This window comes from Nerophis ophidion, linkage group LG14 (genome assembly GCF_033978795.1).
Source record: "Nerophis ophidion isolate RoL-2023_Sa linkage group LG14, RoL_Noph_v1.0, whole genome shotgun sequence".
In the NCBI taxonomy this organism is placed as follows: Eukaryota; Metazoa; Chordata; class Actinopteri; order Syngnathiformes; family Syngnathidae; genus Nerophis; species Nerophis ophidion.
The window spans coordinates 44,559,531-44,574,927 of NC_084624.1; the positions used below are offsets into that span (position 1 = coordinate 44,559,531).

At 41.8% G+C, this 15,397-nt stretch overlaps 1 protein-coding gene across 1 annotated transcript; it reads left to right on the forward strand.

Moving 5' to 3' along the window:
• The first annotated feature begins 1,794 nt into the window (after positions 1 to 1,794).
• On the forward strand, positions 1,795 to 11,055 carry rx2 (retinal homeobox gene 2). Its single transcript, XM_061920844.1, has 3 exons — positions 1,795 to 3,067; positions 4,593 to 4,849; positions 7,987 to 11,055. The coding sequence occupies exons 1-3, from the start codon at positions 2,800 to 2,802 to the stop codon at positions 8,431 to 8,433; spliced, it is 972 nt and encodes a 323-aa protein (XP_061776828.1). The 5' UTR covers positions 1,795 to 2,799; the 3' UTR covers positions 8,434 to 11,055.
• Positions 11,056 to 15,397: the final 4,342 nt, after the last annotated feature.

Consider the following 15,397-nt stretch of genomic DNA (forward strand, 5'->3'; position numbering starts at 1 on the left):
AACGCTGACTCCAAATGAACAACAATTAATGCATTCAATGTTTCTGTCCTCAGTGCACAAACAAGGTACAAACCCCGTTTCCATATGAGTTGAGAAATTGTGTTAGATGTAAATATAAACGGAATACAATGATTTGCAAATCCTTTTCAACCCATATTCAGTTGAATATGCTACAAAGACAACATATTTGATGTTCAAACTCATAAACTTAATTTTTTTTTTGCAAATAATAATTAACTTTTAATTTCATGGCTGCAACACGTGCCAAAGTAGTTGGGAAAGGGCATGTTCACCACTCTGTTACATCACCTTTTCTTTTAACAACACTCAATAGACGTTTGGGAACTGAGGAAACTAATTATTGAAGCTTTGAAAGTGGAATTCTTTCCCATTCTTGTTTTAAGTAGAGCTTCAGTCGTTCAACAGTCCGGGGTCTCCGCTGTCGTATTTTACGCTTCATAATGCGCCACACATTTTCAATGGGAGACAGGTCTGGACTGCAGGCGGGCCAGGAAAGTACCCTCACTCTTTTTTTTACAAAGCCACGCTGTTGTAACACGTGCTGAATGTGGCTTGGCATTGTCTTGCTGAAATAAGCAGGGGCGTCCATGAAAAAGGCATCATATGTTGTTCCAAAACCTGTATGTACCTTTCAGCATTAATGGTGCCTTCACAGGTGTGTTAAGTTCCCCATGCTTTGGGCACTAATGCACCCCCATACCATCACAGATGCTGGCTTTTGAACTTTGCGTCGATAACAGTCTGGATGGTTCGCTTCCCCTTTGGTCCGGATGACACGATGTCGAATATTTCCAAAAACTGGACTCGTCAGACCACAGAACACTTTTCCACTTTGCATCAGTCCATCTTAGATGATCTCGGGCTCAGAGAAGCCGGCGGCGTTTCTGGATGTTGTTGATAAATGGCTTTCGCTTTGCATAGTAGAGTTTTAACTTGCACTTAGCGACAAACTGCATTTAGTGACAGTGTTTTTTTGAAGTGTTCCTAAGCCCATGTGGTGATATCCTTTAGAGATTGATGTCGGTTTTTGATACAGTGCTGTCTGAGGGACCGAAGGTCACGGTCAATCAATGTTGGTTTCCGGCCATGCCGCTTACGTGGAGTGATTTCTCCAGATTCTCTGAACCTTTTGATGATATTATGGAGCGTAGATGTTGAAATCCCTAAATTTTTTGCAATTGCATTTTGAGAAATGTTGTTCTTAAACGCAGTTGTGGACAAAGGGGTGTACCTCGCCCCATCCTTTCTTGTGAAAGACTGAGCATTTTTTGGGAAGCTGTTTTTATACCCAATAATGGCACCCACCTGTTCCCAATTAGCCCGCACACCTGTGGGATGTTCCAAATAAGTGTTTGATGAGCATTCCTCAACTTTATCAGTATTTATTGCCACCTTTCCCAACTTTTTGTCACGTGTTGCTGGCATCAAATTCTAAAGTTAATGATTATTTGCAAAAACAAAAATGTTTATCAGTTTGAACATCAAATATGTTGTCTTTGTAGCATATTCAACTGAATATGGGTTGAAAAGGATTTGCAAATCATTGTATTCTGTTTATATTTACATCTAACACAATTTCCAAACTCATATGGAAACGGGGTTTGTACACCAGAATGAGCTGGGTGTAAAAGAAGAAGCTCCTTGAAGACCAGGGACCTCACAAACGGACACATATTCCCTCGAGCAACAGACAGGTTGATGACAAAAGAAGAGGAAACATGTTTGTAGCATCATGCAAAGAAGTTGCTAAATATATCGCCGCAATGCCGGGAGCAGTGAGGTCAGAGGAAATCTCCGGCGAAGGCTTTAGGCTCATTAAGGATGAGGATTGATCTCTGCAACACCTTCTGCCGGAGAGGAAGCAGCTCCGGCTCGGCTTGGGCCAGCTGGCACAAAAGAAACTTGCCAGAACCCCCTTTTTTTAATCCTTCTGCCCAATGATAGTGACGATGCCCACCAGTGGGACACCACTCATAAAAAAACACTTCATACCTTAAGTGATAGATAGGGTCTTACGGTCGTATGATTTTGGTGATAAACAATGCCCCCAAAAAGGGGGAAGGGTAGTTTTTTTTTCCAGTGTCTGAGCATTTAAGTTAAAAGTCCATCTCTTGTGTCTCTTGTGTGCTTAATGAAGGGATTAGTGCACACTCTCGCTATACGAGCCATTCTCCAGCGCACAATGGCCTTTTTGAAAGAAAGTTTTGTCAAGGCTTCATTAGCAATGGCCTCCAACCGGGCGGTGAATGCAGGACACATTTGGAGCAATTACTTGGGCAGAAAACAACTGTCAGTCATTCTGAAAGGGGAAGGATCCTAAGAAATACACTTCTTAATCCTCGAACCATCTTCCTTACATCCTTGCCGTCCTTTGTTGAGGTTTTTTTTTTTTTGCGGTTTACGTGGACGGGACACCGTCAGCACATCTTTGCTCACTTGAGTGCGAGGGGAGGGGGATTTGGAGGACTTAACATGGAGCAACAAGTGCCACTAAAGACCGGATAGTGTCAGTCGACTACTTATAGTCTAGAAGGACACCATGCATGCAACGTTGCCCGCTACCGGAAGCTACGATAACGTTGGCAAGATCACCTTGTTTTTGTTTTTCAACGTCTAACTCTTGGGCTTAGTTTCAATAGTTTGTCTGGTTGCCAAGAAAACCATGTGAGTTTGTTGGGACTTTTTGCAAACAGCACACGGTACATTCCCTTGGTTCATCCCGAAAAGAAAAGGGATCCATAAACTCTATTTCCACCTTCAACAAACAACCAAATACGGATGCATTTGTCAATGGATACCCCGGGAATCATGGAAGACGGTTGCCTAGACAACTATGACATGGTGAAAGGTGGCGGATCCAGCTCCTCCGGCGGAAGGGTCCACAGCATTGATGTCATTCTGGGCTTCACGAAAGACCAGGACCCGTTGCTCCACACTGTGGACGATGACAGCCCAAAAGGCTGCAGGAAAAACTCCGACAAGCAGGACCCGTACGTACATCTCGCAGAACTGGGTGGCGACAATTCGCAACATTCGTCCTACCACGGTGAGTCGACTAAACAATCCATTTTTTTTTTAGGTTTGGGTTGAAAAGAGTGCCGCAGTCTTTGAGAAGTTCCTTTTGTTTTGTGACTTGTAACTCTTTTTAGAGAAGAGTACATGGTTACTTGTAACTTAGCAGGACCCGTACGTACATCTCGCAGAACTGGGTGGCGACAATTCGCAACATTCGTCCTACCACGGTGAGTCGACTAAACAATCCATTTTTTTTAGGTTTGGGTTGAAAAGAGTGCCGCAGTCTTTGAGAAGTTCCTTTTGTTTTGTGACTTGTAACTCTTTTTAGAGAAGAGTACATGGTTACTTGTAACTTAGCAGGACCCGTACGTACATCTCGCAGAACTGGGTGGCGACAATTCGCAACATTCGTCCTACCACGGTGAGTCGACTAAACAATCCATTTTTTTTAGGTTTGGGTTGAAAAGAGTGCCGCAGTCTTTGAGAAGTTCCTTTTGTTTTGTGACTTGTAACTCTTTTTAGAGAAGAGTACATGGTTACTTGTAACTTAGCAGGACCCATACGTACATCTCACAGAACTGGGTGGCGACAATTCGCAACATTCGTCCTACCACGGTGAGTCGACTAAACAATCCATTTTTTTTAGGTTTGGGTTGAAAAGAGTGCCGCAGTCTTTGAGAAGTTCCTTTTGTTTTGTGACTTGTAACTCTTTTTAGAGAAGAGTACATGGTTACTTGTAACTTAGCAGGACCCGTACGTACATCTCGCAGAACTGGGTGGTGACAATTCGCAACATTCGTCCTACCACGGTGAGTCGACTAAACAATCCATTTTTTTTAGGTTTGGGTTGAAAAGAGTGCCGCAGTCTTTGAGAAGTTCCTTTTGTTTTGTGACTTGCAACTCTTTTTAGAGAAGAGTACATGGTTACTTGTAACTTACCTAGAATTTTAAGTGGCCTTGGTGCAGTACGGGCTGACATTATTATCCCGAGATCAACTTTAATCATCAATGGTTGCCACAGTGTTTAGTCGCTAGAAAGGAAACCCAGTAAAGTTGCTTAGAATCTGTGCGAATAGCAGGTAAGCACAGTTCAAGACCGACAAAGAAGCAGGAAGTGAAGACAACGAGTAGGTGAATTACATAACAAAATTTAAACGTTTTCTTTGAGAAGCAAACTACCTTATTTACAGTAGTACGGAACTTCCCCCATCATTCAATAGAGCTCTATCTAAAGTATTGGACTAAACGTTCTTGTTTAGAATTACTATTGTGTATGTTAGTGTATTACCCATGCCTCGTTTTTGGTCTACAAGCAAAGTCTAGATTACAGTAGTGGCGGCAAAGGGGGGCAGGGCCTTGAGGCTTAAACTGGTAGCATCTGTTACTGTCGGATTAATTGAAGAATTCAGTGAAAGATGTCAGGAAGACCCCTGATGGTAATGCCTGCAGTCAAGATTTCACTACTAAACTTTTACGATTAGAAATACTATTATAGTGTTTGTGGTATTTGCGGACAGCAGAAGTCAAGACAACACATATCTGTGCTATGCTTTCAGTGTCCGACCTGTTCTCCAGCGACAAGTGCGATGAAGATATGAGTAGCATGCAAAACAACATAGACGGGGCCGAGCAGTCCCCCAAAAACATCATGGAGGAAGAGCACTCCAAGAAGAAACACCGGAGGAACCGGACCACCTTCACCACCTACCAGCTGCACGAGCTTGAGCGAGCTTTTGAGAAGTCCCACTACCCGGATGTCTACAGCCGCGAAGAGCTGGCCATGAAAGTCAACTTGCCCGAGGTTCGCGTCCAGGTAAAAGACCGCCAGCAGCTTCTCTCTCTTCCTGACAAACGACACAGATTTTCTGGCAACTACCTCCAGGTTTTCATAAGCAGTCAGTCTGAAAACTACACACTAAGGACTGAAGCCTTGGTCGAAGTTTGTTTTCCCACTTCCATCTAATAAGAGATGGTATGAAGCCATGTCCTTAGAGACTGACCTACTGTCTAGGTCTTGGTGTGAAGCAGAGTCCTTTTACCATGAATGGCTTAACAAGTTGAAAAACTTATTCTGGCGTCTTAAAACTAAACACCAAAGGACTAAAGCCTTGGTCGAAGTTTGTTGTCCCACTTCCATCTAATAAGAGATGGTATGAAGCCATGTCCTTAGAGACTGAGCTACTGTCTAGGTCTTGGTGTAAAGCAGAGTCCTTTAACCAGGAATTGATTAACGTGGACCCCGACTTAAACAAGTTGAAAAACTTATTCTGGCGTCTTAAAACTACACACCAAAGGACTGAAGCCTTGGTCGAAGTTTGTTGTCTCACTTCCATCTATTAAGAGATGGTATGAAGCCATGTCCTTAGAGACTGAGCTACTGTCTAGGTCTTGGTGTACAGCAGAGTCCTTTTACCATGAATTGATTAACGTGGACCCCAATTTAAACAAGTTGAAAAACTTATTCTGGCGTTTTAGAACTACACACCAAATGACTGAAGCCTTGGTCGAAGTTTGTTGTCCCACTTCCATCTATTAAGAGATGGTATGAAGCCATGTCCTTAGAGACTGAGCTACTGTCTAAGTCTTGGTGTAAAGCAGAGTCCTTTAACCATGAATTGATTAACGTGGACCCCGACTTAAACAAGTTGAAAAACTTGTTCTGGCGTCTTAAAACTACACACCAAAGGACTGAAGCCTTGGTCGAAGTTTGTTGTCCCACTTCCATCTATTAAGAGATGGTATGAAGCCATGTCCTTAGAGACTGAGCTACTGTCTAAGTCTTGGTGTAAAGCAGAGTCCTTTAACCATGAATTGATTAACGTGGACCCCGACTTAAACAAGTTGAAAAACTTGTTCTGGCGTCTTAAAACTACACACCAAAGGACTGAAGCCTTGGTCGAAGTTCATTGTCCCACTTCCATCTATTAAGAGATGGTATGAAGCCATGTCCGTAGAGACTGAGCTACTGTCTAGGTCTTGGTGTGAAGCAGAGTCCTTTTACCATGAATTGATTAACGTAGACCCCAACTTAAACAAGTTGGAAAACTTATTCTGGCGTCTTAAAACTACACACCAAAGGACTGAAGCCTTGGTCGAAGTTTGTTGTACCACTTCCATCTAATAAGAGATGGTATTAAACCATGTCCTTAGAGACTGAGCTACTGTCTAGGTCTTGGTGTAAAGCAGAGTCCTTTTACCATGAATTGATTAACGTAGACCCCAAATTAAACAAGTTGGAAAACTTATTCTGGCGTCTTAAAACTACACACCAAAGGACTGAAGCCTTGGTCGAAGTTTGTTGTACCACTTCCATCTAATAAGAGATGGTATGAAACCATGTCCTTAGAGACTGAGCTACTGTCTAGGTCTTGGTGTGAAGCAGAGTCATTTTACCATGAATTGATTAACGTGGACCCCGACTTAAACAAGTTGAAAAACTTATTCTGTCGTCTTAAAACTACACACCAAAGGACTGAAGCCTTGGTCGAAGTTTGTTGTCCCACATCCATCTATTAAGAGATGGTATGAAGCCATGTCCTTAGAGACTGAGCTACTGTCTAGGTCTTGGTGTAAAGCAGAGTCCTTTAACCATGAATTGATTAATGTGGACCGCGACTTAAACAAGTTGGAAAACTTATTCCAGCGTCTTAAAACTGCCCACCAAAGGACTAAAGCCTTGGTCGAAGTTTGTTGTCCCACTTCCATCTATTAAGAGATGGTATGAAGCCATGTCCTTAGAGACTGAGCTACTGTCTAGGTCTTGGTGTAAAGCAGAGTCCTTTAACCATGAATTGATTAATGTGGACCCCGACTTAAACAAGTTGGAAAACTTATTCTGGCGTCTTAAAACTACACACCAAAGGACTAAAGCCTTGGTCGAAGTTTGTTGTCCCACTTCCATCTATTAAGAGATGGTATGAAGCCATGTCCGTAGAGACTGAGCTACTGTCTAGGTCTTGGTGTGAAGCATAGTCCTTTAACCATGAATTGCTTAACGTGGACCCCGATTTAAACAAGTTGAAAAACTTATTCTGGCGTCTTAAAACTACACACCAAAGGACTGAAGCCTTGGTCGAAGTTTGTTTTTCCACTTCCATCTAATAAGAGATGGTATGAAGCCATGTCCTTAGACTGTTGTAAGGTAGAGTCCTTTTACCATGAATTGATTAATGTGGACCCTGACTAAACAAGTTGAAAAACTTATTCAGGTGTTACCATTTAGTGGTCAATTGTACGGAACATGTACTGTACTGTGCAATCTACTAATACAAGTCTCAATCCATCTATTAAGAGATGGTAAGAAGCCATGTCCTTAGAGACTGAACTACTGTCCAGGTCCAGAGTCCTTGGAGGCTGAGGTACTGGGCTTTGCAAGAAATTAGTTTTGCTAAAAAAAACTGTCCCTATTTCAGTTTTAAAAACATGATTTTCTCTGTTGGCCTCTGAAGTTCCACTCTATTGTCTAGAGCGGCCCTAAACCAACAACCATTGGGCCCAACCTCTTTGGCAGAAGGTTTCAAACTCTGCAACTCTCTATTCCAAAACCAAGTCACTTTCACCTCATGAGTCTACCTTAAAAAATATTGGAGATGAAATCAAGATCTTGACTATTCCTGGCCTCAGGTGCCAAGACTACTTTCTACAAGAATCAATGTCGCTATCTTGATGGTGACTTTGAGTTCTAATTTCTATCCCAAGATTTTGGATTGATCTTGAATGATTGGTATCCCAGTCAATCCCAGCTTTACTGTAAGTGCTAACATAAATGACAGTTGGGCTAACTGGTCTTCATGAACATCGGGAACGGGAATACCACAGTGTTTATTTTTGAAATAATTGCCCAAGAGAACTTGAGTATTATGAAGCATGAAGCCATAATTTGGGGATGATTGCCATTGGAACCAGACTGGCGCCGTGACTTAAGGTAACGCTTCATGTGTCTATGTCTAGGTGTGGTTCCAGAACCGCAGGGCCAAATGGCGCCGTCAGGAGAAGATGGACACCACCACCATGAAGCTGCACGACTCCCCCATGCTTTCCTTCAATCGGCCCCCAATGCACCCCGGCGCGGGGTCGGTCGCCAATGCCTTGCCCTTGGACCCTTGGCTCGCCTCTCCCATTCCCAGTGCCACGCCAATGCCCATGCACACCATCCCGGGCTTCATGGGCTCGCCTCAGGCACTCCAGCCCGCGTATCCCAGTCACGGTTTCCTCAACAGCCCGACCGGCTTGGTGCAAGGGATGCAGCCCGGCGGGGGGCCGCCACCTTACCAGTGCCCGGTCGGATTCAATGACAAATACCCCATGGAGGACGACAGGAGCTCCAGCATCGCAGCGCTCAGGATGAAGGCCAAAGAGCACATTCAGTCCATGGATAAAACATGGCAACACATGTGATCAGTCACAGGACGCTTATTTGGGTTTTTGGCTGCTTCAGTTGAATGTTTACAATTTATGTTTTGTATGGAAGAGAGGGTTGACAAGCACAGCAACTTTGACTTATGTCTGGATTTGGATGGATTTACGAAGGACACATTATTGGTGGTAATACGAGGATCAACTATGCAGATTTATACACGGACGGAAATGAGAATCAGCACCTCCAAGTCCGAGTCCATGGTTCTCGCCCGGAAAAGGGTGGTGTGCCATCTCCGGGTTGGGGAGGAGATCTTGCCCCAAGTGGAGGAGTTCAAGTACCTCGGAGTCTTGTTCACGAGAGAGGGAAGAGTGGATGGTGAGATCGACAGGCGGATCGGTGCGGCGTCTTCAGTAATGCGGACGCTGTATCGATCCGTTGTGGTGCAGAAGGAGCTGAGCCGGAAGGCAAAGCTCTCAATGTACCTGTCGATCTACGTTCCCATCCTCACCTATGGTCATGAGCTTTGGGTTATGACTGAAAGGACAAGATCACGGGTACAAGCGACCGAAACGGGTTTCCTCCGCCGAGATAGGGCGAGAAGCTCTGTCATCCGGGAGGAGCTCAAAGTAAAGCCGCTGCTCCTCCACATGGAGAGGAGCCAGATGAGGATGCCACCCGAACGCCTCCCTAAGGAGGTGTTTCGGGCACTTCTAACCGTTAGAAAGCCACGGGGAAGACCCAGGACACGTTGGGAAGACTATGTCTCCCGGCTGGCCAGGGAACGCCTCGGGATTCCCCGGGAAGAGCTAGACGAAGTGGCTGGGGAGAAGGAAGTCTGAGCTTCCCTGCTTAGGCTGCTGCCCCCACCACCCGACTTCGGATAAGCGGAAGAAGATGGATGGATGGACGGAAATACTTCAAAATGAATTCAAAGTTCTCTTTGTCATCATGACTTCAGTCCAACTCCAGTGACTTGCGTCTGATTAGGTTTAACACTCTTCTGTTTGTTCAAACAGAAGAGTAAATAGCACACCAGACTAACAAAAGTAACTAAAAATAAAGGTCAAAGTGTGTGGTAATCGGTATAAACTGTTGTGCTTCAGATGAGGTTCACGCAGACCGCGAAGAATCCGAATTGGATGGTGCAAAACGTGCCAATCATTGCAAAACTGCACCGAGTTCGACCTTTTTTGCGCACAGGGAGTCACACAAGCAGGGAGGCCTGTTGCAAAGTTAAAGGCCTACTGAAAGCCACTACTACCCATCACGCAGTCTGATAATTTATATATCAATGATGAAATATTAACATTGCAACACATGCCAATACGGCCGCTTTAGTTTACTAAATTGCAATTTTAAATTTCCCGCGAAGTGTTGTGTTGAAAACGTCGTGGTATGATGACGCATGCGTTTGACGTCACCGGTTGTAGCGGACATTTTTTTCCAGCCCGATCCAAGTCTGCTTTAATCACATAATTACACAGTATTCTGGACATCTGTGTTGCTGAATCTTTTGCAATTTGTTCAATTAATAATGGAGACGTCAAAGAAGAAAGATGTAGGTGGGAAGCGGTGTATTGCGGCTGCCGGCGTTTCCTTGTTTAAAATTACAGAAGTTGAAGCTTAACTATGGAACAAAGCGGTCGAGCGAACATGGTTCCTGACCACATGGTACGGTGACAAAATTGTGGTAATAAGTTGACTCTTACCGTAGACATGAGCGGAGCTTGCGTCCTCTTGCAGCTGCGTGGGTTCCCTCAGAGACACTGGCGGACACCACACCCGTGGCCACACCCCTCCGACTTTCAGGTACTATATAATCCCACTAAAACACTAGTAACACAATAAGCACATAAGGGATTTTCCAGAATTATCCTAGTAAATGTGTCTAATAACATCTGAATCAATCTCACTGCCCTCGCCTTTTTTTTTTTTTCCTCTAGTCCTTCACTCTCACTATCCTCATCCATGAATTGATTAACGTGGACCCCGACTTAAACAAGTTGAAAAACGTATTCCGGTGTTACTATTTAGTGGTCATTTGTACGGAATATGTACTGAACTGTGCAATCTACTAATAAAAGTATCAATCAATCAATCAATGCACAAATCTTTCATCCTCGCTCAAATCAATGGGGGAATTGTCGCTTTCTCGGTCTGAATCGCTCTAGCTGCAGGTGGCCATGATTGTAAACAATGTTCAGATGTGAGGGGCTCCACAACCCGTGACGTCACGCGCACATCATCTGCTACTTCCGGTAAAGGCAAGGCTTTTTTATTAGCAACCAAATGTTGCGAACTTTATCGTGGATGTTCTCTACTAAATCCTTTCAGCAAAAATATGGCAATATGGCGAAATGATCAAGTATGACACATAGAATGGACCTGCTATCCCCGTTTGAATAAGAAAATCTCATTTCAGTAGGCCTTTAAAGAGTGTAATCTGGTCCAGGAGGCTAATTTAAACAGACAAGCCTGCCTCTTAACACCTAATTACTGTTTTTAAAGCGATTAAGTCCAGATCCTCAGTCATAGACAGAATGCCCTTAAATGGCCCCTCAGAAAGTTGTTGGTTTTTTGTTAAACGACCTAATTATCACTGAATGATCCCAACAAACCAGCTTGTTTCATTATTGATAAATGACAAAATAAAGATGTCAGCGTTACTACTTGTTGCCTAAACAAAACATTCTCGGTCACTCCCCCGGGCATTTTTAAGTCATATTTTAAGTGTCACACAAGTGGAACAGAAAGTTTAACCAACGTTTAACAAATTAAAACTACTCACCCTTTGAAGATGCCTGGTAATACACAGAGGATTTTTGTAGAGTCACCTAGTGGCCGTTCGGAGGTACTGCTGATTAATTAAAATTCCTCCTCTGTGTTTAGCGTCTTGCATTTCCATCTCTGCCATCAAAACACAAAATAACCATGATGAGTAAATGACTGAGTCCAAATAAAACTGTTCTTGGGTTAAAACAGGGGTGTCCAAACTTTTTCCACAGAGAGCCACACATGGAAACATTTAAGCATGCATTTGATATTTTTCATTTTCAAACCATAACAAAATATATGGATTTTTTTTTTTAATCATTAGGGCTCCTAGGGAGCATAGAGGGTCTCAGTCACTAAAATGTTAAAAATAAGTCAAATTATAATTCTTATTTAATGCTTACAGTAAATCTCTATATCAACTTGAGGTTGATATAAAGTAAAACAAATAAGGTTTTATGCCTTTTCTGTTAAAGACAACTTTGTTTTTTATAGTAAAACTGAAATATGCAGTATTTAGATAGATAGTATTTTATTGATTCCTTCAGGAGAGTTCCTTTATTTAGCAATTAAAGCCCTCAAAGATCAATAATGCAGGACACCATTGATTTTAATTATTTAACAGTTTTGAGTAATCACAGTGAAAAGTTCAATAAAATCATTCCAAATATATTTGAAATTCGAAAGGTTCCCCACTCATAAAGTGATGCATTTTTTTTGATTAATTTTTTTACTTTTAACACTTAAATTTCAAGATCAATTTTAAGTCGATTTTAAGTTTGAACTATTGTTTTGTCTGTTTAACGCTCTTTTGTCAAAACGTTGATGTTTTTATATGGCAACCACACAACATATGCAATATTTTTGTTATGATCCGCCGCCTGGATCGTACATGGTTTTGGTTTTTGAGTCCTTTTGTGTTTTTTTGGTCGTTTTGGACTCTTCCTGTTCTTAGTTTTTGCACTTCCTTATTTATCTTGTCTCCATGGTTTCTGATTTGTTGCACCTGTCCTTGTTATCGACACGCACCTGTGTTAATTTATTACTTCCCTATTTAAGCCTGCCTTCGACCTCATTGTGTGTTTGCTGCATGCAACCTGTCGACGTGAGTGTTCTGTCTAGTCTGGAGTTTTTGCCGAGTGTTTTGACTACGAAGTCCTGTTTGTTTTCTGTGCTAAGTGTTTAGTGTTAGCTTCTAGTGAAGTGAAGTGAATTATATTTATATAGCGCTTTTCTCTAGTGACTCAAAGCGCTTTACATAGTGAAACCCAATATCTAAGTTACATTTAAACCAGTGTGGGTGGCACTGGGAGCAGGTGAGTAAAGTGTCTTGCCCAAGGACACAACGGGAGTGACTAGGATGGCGGATGCGGGAATCGAACCTGCAACTCTCAAGTTGCTGGCACGGCCACTCTACCAACCGAGCTATACCGCCCTTCTACATGCAACCGGCACGCATCCGCTTCTGTTAGTCGTGTTAGTTTTATGATATACTGTAAATAAATAATTGCCTACCTTACGCCTTGGTCCGGAGCCGTCTGTTCTGCATTCTGGGAGAACAATCCTGCATAAAGATGCGACCCCTACGTGACAGAATGAAGGCAGGCTTAAATAGGGAAGTAATAAATTAACACAGGTGAGCGTCGATAACAAGGACAGGTGGAACAAATCAGAAACCACGGAGACAAGATAAATAAGGAAGTGCAAAAACTAAGAACAGGAAGAGTCCAAAACGACCGAAAAAACACAAAAGGACTCAAAAACCAAAACCATGTATGATCCGGGCGGCGGATCATATCAAATTTTTCCACATAAAACATTTTAAAGTGATAATTTTTAAGTAATAATTCATTATAACATAGATTTTTTTTGCCTTTTTTTTTCGAGCAATGGAAAAAAAAGAAAATAAAGACAAAAGGAAAAAAACTGCCTGCATGGCAGCTTTGTGTCAACATTGCCACTTTTTCCCTTTAGATTTCACCTCCTTCCACTTTTTTTTTTTTAAATGTTTTTTTTAATTTTTGCAATACTATCAATTTTGCCAGAATGTATGGCGGGCCGGTAAACGATTAGCTGCGGGCCGCAAATGGCCCCCGGGCCGCACTTTGGACACCATTGGAAACCAAACAGTTAACCCAAGCAGGGGTCGGCAATTCAAAATGTTGAAAGAGCCATATTGGACCAAAAATACAAAAACATATCTGTCTGGAGCCGCAAAAAATTAAAAGCCATATTAAAATAAATAAATAAATAAATGGGTTGTACTTGTATAGCGCTTTTCTACCTTCAAGGTACTCAAAGCGCTTTGACACTACTTCCACATTTACCCATTCACACACACATTCACACACTGATGGAGGGAGCTGCCATGCAAGGCGCCAACCAGCGTCATGAGGTATAAATTGAATTATGAGGACTTAAAAGAAACAAAATGAGCTCAAATATAGCTACAAATGAGGCATAATGATGCAATATGTACATACAGCTAGCCTAAATAGGATGTTAGCATCGATTAGCTTGTAGTCATGCAGGGACCAAATCAAATATGTCTAATTAGCACTCCACACAAGTCAATAACATCAACAAAACTCACCTTTGTGCATTCATGCACAGCGTTAAAAGTTTGGTGGACAAAATGAGACAGAAAAAGAAGTGGCATAAAACACGTCTTAGAAAGTCGGAGAAAGTTATACATGTAAACAAACTAGGGTGAGTTCAAGGACCGCCAAAATTTGTAGGACAAAACGGCTCTCGCCAATTACTCGAATCAGTGAAGCATGTTAATATGATCAGTGTGCTTTATAGCAATTAGGGAGGTTTGTGTCATGTTTGTCCTCCTTCAGAAACCAAATTAAAACAAAAAATATGTTTTTTTTTTCCCCTTATCATTTCCATTTTTTATTTATTTTTGAAAAAGCTGCAGAGGGCCACTAGGGCGGCGCTAAAGAGCCGCATGCAGCTCCGGAACCGTGGGTTCCCGACCCCTGACCTAATGGCTCAGTTTGAAAGATGTTTGCCATACAAGTGTAAAAAGAAAGGGACCACTGTTTACCAGTAATACAACTAAAACAAATTAAAACTACTATTTACCCTTTGAAGATTTCCAGTTCGGTCGTCAGCATTCCATTGTTTATCCTTCTGTAATGATATCACAAAAAAATAATAAAAATTAAATAAAAAAGTCATAGAAAAACCTACACACAAACGACAATTTTCTGACGGTAAAATTTTTCCGTCAAATTTTGGTTTAACTACAAATGTATCGCCACTTTTGGGGCCATATTTTACAATATGTAAAGTATTGTTGGCAACATTTCGTACGCCCACAATGATCTCCTGTTTTAGGAAGCTAAACACACATATACATATACTGTATATATACATACATGTATGTATATATACGTATATATATATATAGATATGTGAATGCATATATACGTAAACATATGTATATGAATGCATGTATATATATATACATACATGTACAGTATGTATATATACACAAGCATATGTATGTAAACATATATGTATATACACATGTATGCATATATGTGTGTCTATATATATATATACCTGTGTATTCGTATACAAATACATTACATACACATATACGAACCCCGTTTCCATATGAGTTGAGAAATTGTGTTAGATGTAAATATAAACAGAATACAATGATTTGCAAATCTTTTCAACCCATATTCAGTTGAATATGCTACAAAGACAACATATTTGATGTTCAAACTGATAAACATTTTTTTGTTGTTGCAAATAATCATTAACTTTAGAATTCGATGCCAGCAACACGTGACAAAGAAGTTGGGAAAGGTGGCAATAAATACTGATAAAGTTGAGGAATGCTCATCAAACACTTATTTGGAACATCCCACAGGTGTGCAGGCTAATTGGGAACAGGTGGGTGCCATGATTGGGTATAAAAACAGCTTCCCAAAAAATGTTCAGTCTTTCACAAGAAAGGATGGGGCGAGGTACACCCCTTTGTCCACAACTGCGTGAGCAAATAGTCAAACAGTTTAAGAACAACGTTTCTCAAAGTGCAATCGCCAAAAAATTTTGGGATTTCAACATCTACGCTCCATAATATCATCAAAAGGTTCAGAGAATCTGGAAATATCACTCCACGTAAGCGGCATGGCCGGAAACCAACATTAAATAACCGTGACCTTCGATCCCTCAGACGGCACTGTATCAAAAACCGACATGAATCGCTAA

What these genes read in the sequence shown, in the direction of transcription:
- rx2 (XM_061920844.1), top strand. Translation starts at nt 2,800, where the DNA reads ATGCATTTGTCAATGGATACCCCGGGAATCATGGAAGACGGTTGCCTA. An exon ending in GCAACATTCGTCCTACCACG is followed by an intron (nt 3,068 to 4,592) that starts GTGAGTCGACTA and finishes CTATGCTTTCAG; the next exon opens with TGTCCGACCTGTTCTCCAGC. An exon ending in TGCCCGAGGTTCGCGTCCAG is followed by an intron (nt 4,850 to 7,986) that starts GTAAAAGACCGC and finishes GTCTATGTCTAG; the next exon opens with GTGTGGTTCCAGAACCGCAG.